The 10,600-nt window shown below is 47.9% G+C and overlaps 1 protein-coding gene across 1 annotated transcript in view; it reads right to left on the bottom strand.

The window, feature by feature from the left end:
* DRC7 (dynein regulatory complex subunit 7) overlaps positions 1-10,600 on the bottom strand; it is a 14,647-nt gene that overhangs the window by 578 nt on the left and 3,469 nt on the right. Inside the window, exons 5-16 of the mRNA XM_035898817.1 lie at positions 10,530-10,600; positions 9,992-10,210; positions 9,238-9,366; positions 8,265-8,337; positions 7,594-7,722; positions 6,618-6,746; positions 5,753-5,976; positions 4,648-4,863; positions 3,473-3,583; positions 2,242-2,352; positions 1,011-1,205; positions 385-524 (exon numbers count right to left, since the gene is read on the bottom strand). The exon at positions 10,530-10,600 is cut by the window's right edge and continues 73 nt beyond it. Of these exons, the coding sequence (XP_035754710.1) occupies positions 385-524; positions 1,011-1,205; positions 2,242-2,352; positions 3,473-3,583; positions 4,648-4,863; positions 5,753-5,976; positions 6,618-6,746; positions 7,594-7,722; positions 8,265-8,337; positions 9,238-9,366; positions 9,992-10,210; positions 10,530-10,600 (1,747 nt within the window). The remainder of the gene's footprint in view (positions 1-384; positions 525-1,010; positions 1,206-2,241; positions 2,353-3,472; positions 3,584-4,647; positions 4,864-5,752; positions 5,977-6,617; positions 6,747-7,593; positions 7,723-8,264; positions 8,338-9,237; positions 9,367-9,991; positions 10,211-10,529) is intronic.

Raw genomic sequence — 10,600 nt, 5'->3', positions numbered from 1 at the left:
ACAAGCCAGGATGCTGCTGGCCCTCTTGGCCACCTGGGTACACTGCTGGCTCATATTCAGCCGCCTCTCGACCAACACCCCCAGGTCCTTTTCCGCCATGCAGTTTTCCAGCCACTCTTCCCCATGCCTGTAGCGTTGCATGGGGTTGTTGCGACCCCAGGGCAGGACCCAGCCCTTGGCCTTGTTGAACCTCAAGCAATCGGCCTGGGCCCACGGATCCAGCCTGCCCAGGTCCCTCTGCAGAGCCCTCCTCCCCTCAAGCAAGAAGGGGGATATGAGAGGAAAACTGCAGCAAGACATATTTTACAGCATAGTGCTGAGTTCCTGGGGGGCTGACTTGCAGACCTCCTCTGGGCACTGCACTCGGACAGTCATTCCAAATACCTCTTGAGCCTCAGCGCTAGAATGTGGATATGGAATGTGGTTTCAGAGTAACAGGCAAGGAAGTCATCCTCCTCCTCTGCGCTGAGCTGATTCTGGTTTTTCTGAAACCACTGGTCCTTCTTCTGCAGCTCTTCCACTGTCTGTTGGGGGAGCAAGCAACCAGAAGTCAGGGTAATAGAGAGGAGAGCAAGGAGCAAAGGCGTGCAAAAGGGCTACTCAAAGTTCAGGGAGTGGAGATGAAGTAAACCACAAATTGGAGCTGGCTTCTTTTCATGGGAGGCAATAAGTTTGAGATGAGGTCTGACAGAACAAGAAAACAAGGGGAATCCAAACATGTGGAACAGCAAGAGGCAGCAAAGCCTGTACGCATTTCCTCATTATAGTCAAGAAGCACTGGAGAACCAAATCAGCACTGACTGAGATAGGGACTAAATTTCACCCTGGAGCTATTTTGTTCTTTGATCTCACATGCCAACGACAAAAAAAAAAAAAAACGGGCACATTTATGGCTCTCTAAGTAACCAAAGGAGGTTTGTTTCTTGCCTGCTGTCTCAATGCATGTCACCCTCCTGCCAGTACAGAAGAGACTCCATTAGAGACACATCCTGGAGCAAGGCTGGGAATACCTTTTCAAAGTGAGCCTGGATGATGTTGGCTTTATCAACAAGACGATGCTTAAAATCAGTGAGGCAGTCATCTCTGATGCGCAGGGCCTGCCTGTTGGTCATTTTCTCTCTGTGGCCAATTCGAACAAGAAAAGGTGCCAGGTAATCCAGCTCCTGTTCCTCTTGCCCCAGGAGCTCACCCTCCCTTGCTTTCTTCTGGAGGGGAAAGGACAGAAAGAGTCACAGTCCCATGCACCTCTTTCCCCGAACACCCTGTGATAAAGGCAAAGTAAAAGCAAAGGCCAAAACTCTCCCACTGCCCTCCAAGGGGGAAATGCTGCTTCTTTTTCCTATAGTTTGAACAAAACCACTGCTCTGCATTAGCTTTGCATACCAACCCCTTCCCAATGCAGTTTTTATTCTGTAGTTTATTTCCTATTGCTCTTTTTAACATTTCTCCTCATTTCCTTGACTGTAGAGACATCTCTTACACAAAACGTCTTATCTGCTGAGGTGCAAGAAGGGCTCTACGAAAGGCATTTGTATTTGGACAGAAAAAGATTAGGACAGGGCATTTTGAGAGATACCAGCTCGTAGGCTGGCAAACACCTGGTTCTTGCATCTTTGCCCCTGCTTGTGTTCCACGCCAGAAGTTTGGCAGGTAAAACCTAGTATCACCTTCTATAACCTCTCTATTCAGGAAAGTGCAGTCTAAAAACCATTCACAAGAAGCATCTTGGGATCTTGAAAAATTGCAACTAATTGTTCTTCAGTCTTTCGGTATTTGTCCAAAACATTCCTAGGGTATTAATTCCTCAACAGAGATACTGGGACAAAACTGGCTTTGCAGAAAACAACGGATTCATATCACACAAAGAAGTACATTTTTGCCTCACAAAATGAGCCCTGGCTAGAAAGCTGCACCTTGGAATCCACTGTCATACTCCCCCCATAATCCATATTATCAACTAATCCTTGTTAGTGATTTTCTTTATTAAGTGAACAAAATAAAACAATAATCTTTTTCAGTGATGCAAGTTTTTTCAGAAAGTCAGAGGGTCGTAGCACGATCACATTATATTTTCAAGGGAGGCCAACTGAAGTTGCGCTGACTTACACCTGCTGGGGATTTGGCCCAGTATATTTTAATGATACTAAAAACTCTTCAGAGATAATTCCTCAGACAGAAAAAGCTTACTCTGGATTTCTCTGTGTACATGTAATAAATACTGGGATTAATGAAGTTACCTACCATGGCTTCATACTGTTGTCTTCCCTTTTCATTCCTCTCTGTATTATAAATTGAAACAGACAATTTAACAGCAGTTTCTTCGTTCTCACGGATCTTCAAAATATTCAACACCTTCCAAAAAATCAGAAGACAGACCTCTCAGCCTTCCTGCAAAATTATAGTACTTTCACATGCTTGACCTGCTAACAGGGCAGATGCTGCAGACAAGAGCTGTAACGTAAATATAGAAGATCTATACAAATATGTTTATATCCTGCTGATAGACCAAGCTGATAGTGGTCTTATTGTTAGATGGCTGCTCTGTATGAAATTCTTGAACACAATTACTGATATTATCTGTTAAGAAAGCTTGTCTGGAGCCATAGCCTTGCCGCTACATTTGAAATTGCACTGATAGCTTTGGCTTATTTGTTTGTCTTAGCAGGATACACAGCCCAAGCAATGCAAATACTTTGTCTATTCATACACCAAGACTGAGAAATTTGGCAAGGTAGTTCACGAGGGCACAGGGCACCAGCTTTGAATTTCTGAAAAAAAAAGGGGGGGGGACACGACACTTTTGCAATCTTGCTCTTAATTATGCCTTGTATTGTGCTCTAGCATAGTTGAACATTCCCTCTCCAGCTCCTTAAAGGGTTCCTCTTCCTCACAAAAACATTTAAGAAACAATAATATCCAACAGCTTTGCCTCCATCTGCTAGAATGGTTGTATTTATCATGAAGTAATTACAAAGACTCCTAAGAACATGGATTCGTTACACCAGTCACAGTGCGATTAGCAGTTTGAGCAATGTTATTTTATGAAGTATTGCTCTAGAGTTGCTCCCACAAAATTTTGGATAGGACTTCCTGGAAATGCCTAGCAACAAACACAGCATTACATACAACATCCTTTCTTTTTGTTCTTGCTCCCAGGCAAAAGGCAGATGCGTTTCTAGATGCCTCGATTCATATCCTGTCATTTGCTCTCTGAAACTGCCTTCCTCACAGAGAACAAAGAGTAAGAGCAGGAGCTGGAAAGTGCATGACTCTCCATAAATATATTAAAGCTACATCTGTACTGGACAGTGACTGGGCTGCAAGCTTGATCGTGCAGCATGGAGACTGGCCTTGTGACACCAGAGTTTTATTTTTATCACGATTTATGCCAAGGATGCTTTGGTGAGCAGTCAGCTGAAACCATCTCTATGCCTGACCAGCTCTGACAGTAGTGTGGACACCTCCCTGTTACCTCTGCTTCTGATTGCCGGACTTGTTGCTGCAGCTGCTTTTCTTCCTCTGTTAGCTCCTGCAACAATTTGTACAGACACAGCAGCTTCTGGTCTTTCTCAGAGGACCCTGCCTAGAAGCAGATAAGTGAGTGAAAGACAGTGGCACGCTCTGGGTGCACAGGATCAGGTGCTCTGCTAACAGAAATTGGCCCAATTCTGCTATAGTCGATACAGCGACGCTGATTTCCACCATCAAAACTTTTAACCCATGGTCAACAGTTTATTAGACCTCATTTCGATTTTGAATCCACCAGTAACGTGAGCCAGACGGCACGGCTTGCACTTCGCTGATGCTGCTCTTCTTTGGTTGGAATGGGTTTTGCAGGGTGGCACTCCAGCAACTGCATTCTGTGTATTCTCCCCAATGGGAAGTGGAAACTTTTAAAAAGTGTGCATAATGTTAAAAAATCTTGTATTTGCAATCTCTCTCTGATTTTCCTAAGTGTAATTCTGCAGCGTCACTGCAGGATTTCCTGGCAGAGTTCTGCCCCTGGTTACAGACTCACATCAGTGATAGTGGCGTGACTCCCACGCCCCCAATGACAGGATTTGGCTTGATGGCAGCGCTCCACTTTTTCTGGGATATCTTTCATTTAAGGCTATCTATCAGCAATGTGTTAAGCCTCAGCATCTTGCTCTGTGTCTGCAGGGTAAGCTCTGGGAGATTTAAGCAACGATGTGACCCAGGAAGCCCATGGCAAGACTAGAGCTAGAACCCAGGATGTCTGCTCCTCTGCTGTAGTCTCTTCTTCAAGAGAGAGCAGCAGAGGAAATTTCAGCTTCCCTGCCATGAAGTCACAGGACTGAGCCAAACAGTTGCTGAACCAGCATCTTGCAAGATCCCCGTGGCTGTGTCTATACTGCATGATGACCAAGTCTGGGAAGATGACCTCAGGCATGGCTGGAGCCCGGCTTTTCCATGCCACACTACGTCCTGCGTGCCCACTCACTTCCAGCATGGTAGTGCATCTCCAGGGGCATTCCCGTTGTCAGCCTGGAGGCTGCCCATGCGGGAGGTGTGCAGATGGAGCAGAGGGGCAGCAGGGAACAGGTCATGCTTGTTCCACTGACACTTCACCTTCCCTTTGTGTCTTGTGATCTAGAAAAACTTCACGATAGTAGTTTTTCTCCATACCTGGTATGTGATGCACATTTCTGGGGTCATGATGACTTCACTTCCTTTCCTATCCCTTTCTGCCGCTTTGAAGAAATCCTTCTTCGAGGCAGTAATGTATTTGTCCTTCAGGTGGTATGTCAGATGGATCATCTCCTCTGCAATCAGAAAGATACGCTCTGCTACATCTTCATCAGCGGGCTTTTCTAGGTTTCTGTGGAAGCACTCTTTGATTTGCTAATGAGGGGTGAAAAGGAAGAGATGAAGCAGGTTAGACAGCACAGAAAACTGGCAAGATTTGCAGAGTTGGATAAAAACCCAAGGTAAAAACTGAGCTTTTCTGCCTGGACTACGATGGTATCTCTTGGCCCATGGCCCTAACTCTTCTTCCCTGTGCCTGAGGAACAAAAGCACAAAGCTGCTTAAAGCAACACAAGTGTCTCCTCTTTGCGGAGCTGAGTATGCTCCCCAAGCTCAAAATTAGCTTGGAATGCACCCCTGCCTGAAGGGATTGCAGGGAGGGAGGTATTTTGGAGCACAAGTTTCCCACATTCCCCAGTGTTTTTTAAGGAAAAAGGAGCACGTTGAGTGCTCATCCAAAGGCAGGCCACTGCCTGACTCTGTCTTGGCAGGTGAAGTGCCTGAGCCATACTGACAGACGTGGGATTTCCTCCCTCTTCTGTTCTCCAAATCAGGCCTGACTAGAGGAAGAGGTAGGTGACCTGCTTATAAAAAATCAGAGTGATGGGGTACTTCATCAGGACCCTAAAATGTTATTAGTTTGGGGTTAGAACATGAAATCATTTGACTAGTTTTGAGCCTTGTGAAAATTTCATCCCAAAATCATAGTCAAGCTTTTTTTCTTTCTTCTGACACACCCTTTCCAAGTCTTAGTCTCCCAGTTTCATTCTAGCTGCTCAGTGCAGTTTGTGACAACTGGTCACACTGCAGCTCTCTGGCAGGCACACAACTGTGAGACACAGCAGCTGAACATGGCTTGGACACCTCGTCTGGAGTTTCCCTTGGCTGCGACCCCTGAAAATGAACCTAAAGCCCTAGGCAGTATGTTTTGCATAGTATAAATATCACAGTGACGGATATTTTTCTGTTCCTGCCTTGGCCGTACCACTATGGGCCGGGAGTTAATGTCAGTTCTGGTGCCAGCCAAGTGTATCTGCTTTCCTCTTTTGCCAAACTCCACGTGCCGGATATGCAGGAAGTCATCCCGCCCCATGAAGTACTCCGTCATCTCGTTAGCATTTTCAACACGTTTCTGGAGGCCATCGGCTTGCGCCTCGTAAAACTCCATCGTATGTTCAGTCTCTGGTTCCAGTGACGTATAGGTGTGAGCTAAGGATGCAAGAGAGGTTGCACACGCTTTCAGAGTTAGCAGCTGTAACATGGTGAACACAAGTGTGTCCAGAGGAAGACTCATTTTCTTCAGCTGCCAATAAATCAAATGCACACAAGAGTGTCAGAAAGGAATGTTATCTCCTCACTGCTGCCTACCAACGTGGCATGGCCTAAGGACGGCAGGACAGCTTTGCAGGACCACTGCCTTCCTTACTCAGCAAGGCAGTACTGAGTGGAGCCTGGACCCTGCTCTTCCCAAACCAGGAATGGGCACAGCCTCCTGGGGTGAAATGCTGCTTTAGCAACAGATCCCATGCACTCCCCCAGCTGCACAACACTGAGAGACCAAACATAATCCTAAGGAGAAAGTTTCTACTTCTATCACCTCTACTGGTAATTATATCACCCTATATACATGACAGGTATGTATTTTTCTTCTGTTACGCTTGGGGGGAGCACTGTCCAGGACTGGAAGCCAACAACCCAATTCTCTACTCTCCACTGGAGACCACATTATTTATCCAGGCAATTCATCCCACGAGTTTGCCATCCCCCCAACTTTGGGCTTTTGCCAGTCCTAGAAGGGATCCACATGAAGTCCCCTCAGCTGCAGCGGCTGCCCAGATGAGCTGGAATACCTTTAAGGCCGAGGAGGTGTCCTGGGCTGAAGTAGTCAGTGGTCAGCTGCGTTTGTTTATTCACCTCTCTCATATCCAACATATCTTCTCGGTTTTTGAACCACTCCCTCACCTCCACTACTTCAGTACCTGGCAGGAGACAAACCATTTCACAACCTCACTCTGTCGGAGGTGGTAAGATTCGTCTGGTGAGCCCCTGGCATCTGTGCAAGCACCCTGTGCTCCCAATACAGCCAGAGCAGATGCCGTACAGTCACTGGGATTAGCCCTGTGCACAGGGGCATTTTGTAGATGAACCCTAATCTACGTTTGAGTAGATGAGTTACACTTTAAGAGGGTTTATTCCTCTACATCAACAAGAAATAAGTAATGAGCTCAAGGGGAGAAGGTGGCATGGTGGATGGCTATGGTTAGGCAAGAGAAATTCCACCCCAAATACTTAATGATAGTGTCAGGAGCAAAGGGAAAGGAGATAGGGGCATCACACTGTCCAGGAGGGCTGAGAACAGGACACTGGATGTCCAGTTAGGTATCTGCTTGGTTCCTTGGGCCAGCTGTTGGAGAATAATGCTTTGGAGTACAGTAATATCCACAGGCCGTAGCTGCCCATTTATGGTTCCTGCCGACACCACTGGGAACAGTGACACTATCGGGTCAAATCAAACCAGCCTTCCACTTCTCTGAAGACTGAAAACCCAAGGACCTGGCCTGCGACACTGAACAGCCTCACCACTGGGGTGTAAACAGATTCAAACTCTTGCAGGAACCCCTAGCAATGCTGGAAAGTTCTGGAGCTTGACAGTGAGCGTGAGGAAGCATTTGAAGATGTGGTAGATAAGTCCCCCACAAACGTGACAGAAGGATAAGAAAGCAGAAGAGAGACTCTGGCAGAAAGGGGACAGCCTCCCCCTTCCCACCAGCACACCCCAGGCTGTATTTGCCCGGTGCGTCGAACATGCTCACTCATCCCTCTTACAGTCTAAGTCTGCGTAGATGGTGAGGCGTTTCACCAGCCCATTTCCATTCAGGTACGGTGCCCACTTCTCCAGTTTTGCTTTCTTGTACAGGATCACCTTCCTTCCCTGGCAACAGCGGGTCTCAAACTCTGCAGTGGGCAAGAGAGGTGCCAGAAATTTACTGCCTTTTACTCAGCCCAGGGAAAAAGAATTCAAGAGGGAGAAAACCATGGTCTAAGGGAGACCACACATTTATTGATGGCGTTCAGCTGCCAGTAAAGCTGCTCAGACCCTGCCTGTTGTGCTTTAGTGTTATAACAGTATAGTAAGTCTTTTCTCCCCCAAAGCAGGTATTTGATAATGCAGGGGCAGTACCTTGTGCATAGCAGTAACAGAAAGTCTATCCCAGGCAAAATCATTCAGCTAGCAGGAAAACAGAGAGAGGGAGTCTGTCTGCCTGCCTGCCTGCCTGCCTGTCTGTCTGTCTGCAGGGGGTGTTCCCACCCAGGATGAGGCAGTGCACTGAGGGCAGCCATTCAAACCAGTAGGTGTTGCTGCCTTCATCCCCTGCGCTTCACTGCTGTACCCCATCCATCCTGAAGGGAGAACTCTTGAGCGAGATAAACAAATGTCCCAAATCCACTGAAAGGTTAGCTGGGGGGCAAGCAAAAGGCAAAGGAAGAATATGTACCTCTGGGAGATACCTGAACTGGGGCTACCCATGATGGTGGCATGTCAGGACTCATGTCTTCCTCCTCCTTTTCCTGATGAAACAGAAGCAGAGATTTGCATTTTTGGCAGCTTCTCTTACTGTGCCAGGAGGCATTTTGGTTCTAAAGAACGCGGTGTGGTGATCAGAGCTCGCTCACGCCAAGCTGCGCTAGTCCTGGGGAAGACGGTGGCACAGTTACAGGTCACACGCAGCCCAAGGACAGCAAGCAGCACACTGCAGTTTACGTGGAAGGAGAGCTTTGTTGCGTCCCCGCACTCTCGCTAGCACAACCCTACTCAAGCCTAACGAAACAATCTTCTGGCTAATGCTCGGGCTGGATAGGGGGTGAACGTGACAACCGTCAACTAATGACCAGCATGTTTTATGGAGACCATGAAAGGCACTTTGCTCCCCGGTTACGGGCACAGGCTGAGGAGAGCAGATAACAGGAGGTAACATGCTGTTATTGGCATTCCTCCGTCCCACTGCGCTGTGCAATGCCTGCTTTATCATGCTGTGTTCTCCCACCAGGACAACACACTATTTCTTGCTTCCAGTACACAGGATTTTTTGGTATATTAGAGTACATCCATTATTTCTACATCCAATTGGCAACTCCACTGACCAGTAGAGAAGGAGCATCCAGAAAAATTTCAGTTTGGATTTTTTTTTTTTTTTAATTATTTATGCCAAAGGTCAATGCACTGGAGGCCTACAGACATCCCTAGCCAATGAATACACCAGAAGTACCGCTTGGGGTTCTGCTTCAAAAAGCATCAGAAAGTACTATTCAAGATTGAGAAGGAATCTAAAGTGCCAACCAAAACCTAGCTAGACCGATAGTGAGCTGATCTGGAGAGGGCAGCAGGCAGGCAGACGCGTGCGGGTCTACAAACGCACCAGTTTGATACAGCATCCCTGCTGCACGAGAGCCATCATTTGGGTCACTCACTGTATCATCCCCATCCTCGTCAGGTAACTCCTTTTCATCCTCAGCATCCGGGAGCAGCTGAAGAGGCTTGTTGCTCCCCGAAAGCATAATTTCCCAGCGGGCAGCGTCACCCAAGTCAAAGATGAGATCCTAGGCCATGCAGAAGAAACCCACTTAACTACAGGGCAGCCTCAAGGGCCTGATGTTAAACAGAACACTGCCCCTGCATGTCTGCAGCACTCTGGACCTGGCTGGGTGTCAGAGGGCTGCAGAGCCCTTTCCTCATGGTGCCTATGCCCCAGATGAGAGGAAGTTGCAGGAAATCCTTCTGCCTCCTTCCTCAGGGCACACATGGTCATTCACATGGGCGTGAAGCTGCTCTAACTCAGACCCTCGCCCCCCAGACTTTATATCAGCTGGGGTGTAGCTGAGCTGTGGGAAGAGCCTAACCAAGATCCTCCCTGCCTTGAGCCATGCCTGACAGGCTCAAAACATCCACTGCCTAAAAAGCTGGTTTTTGAGAGAATGAGTGGCCAGCCGGCCTTAAAAACTGGTATTCTCACCCTGTGGGGGTTTAATAGGTATATTGGCTAGCTCAGGGTCTGAGATGTCCTGGAGTAGTTCCAGAGTCTGTGTAATCAGAGCAGCATGACCAGAGCCAACAAAGGGAATGCTTAAGTGGAAACTGGGAGATCACCACCGATCTTGGACTTCCCCAGGACTCGGGTCAACCCAACTGTCCCTCCCAGGCACAGGGTGCTGAAGGGCTCGTTACCTTGCAGCCATTCCAGCAGTCCTGCATGTTCACCCAGTAGTTCCTGTGGTTCCAGACGCCCTCGATCCCAAGGAAGTGCTCATCCATGGTGCTGTGGCTGTTTCCTGTGAAGGGGTTGATGAAGAAGGTCTCGGGAACCTCCCGCTTCCCAGACAGGACCAAAACCCACGCATGCACCCGTAAGCCATGCAAAGGGTCACGCTTGGGCTTTTCCAATTCCTGTAGTGCAGAGGACAGAGGAGTAATTATTGCCATTTTATTGCCACTTTAGTCAGAACCAGTGGCAATCTGATTCTCTCCTCTGCCCACTTCTGAAGACCTCCAGCCCCCTAACACTCTTCAGAAGAGTGAGGAAGTACACACACATTCCTGTGCCAGCACACACTGTGCTCCCAGAGGCCAAGTACTCAAGGCCATGATCAGAGTTGTGTCGTACTTCAACAACAGAGGGTGGTGAGCTCCTTCCTTTGGTCAGCCATTACCTGTGTCTCAGCTCTTGCTCCTGGAGTTTACAGTGAGGTGGGCCTCACTAACTCACCGTGACCTTCTCCTCTTCTCTTTCCTTGTTCTTCTGAGCAGCTTCACTTTCTGCCTTCTTCTTGCCCTCCT

The sequence above is a fragment of the Egretta garzetta genome, unplaced genomic scaffold (assembly GCF_000687185.1).
Source record: "Egretta garzetta isolate BGI_Z169 unplaced genomic scaffold, ASM68718v1 scaffold27, whole genome shotgun sequence".
Classification (NCBI taxonomy): Eukaryota; Metazoa; Chordata; class Aves; order Pelecaniformes; family Ardeidae; genus Egretta; species Egretta garzetta.
Note: the sequence above shows the minus strand (reverse complement) of the source record. Positions and strands in the feature narration are given on the sequence as shown.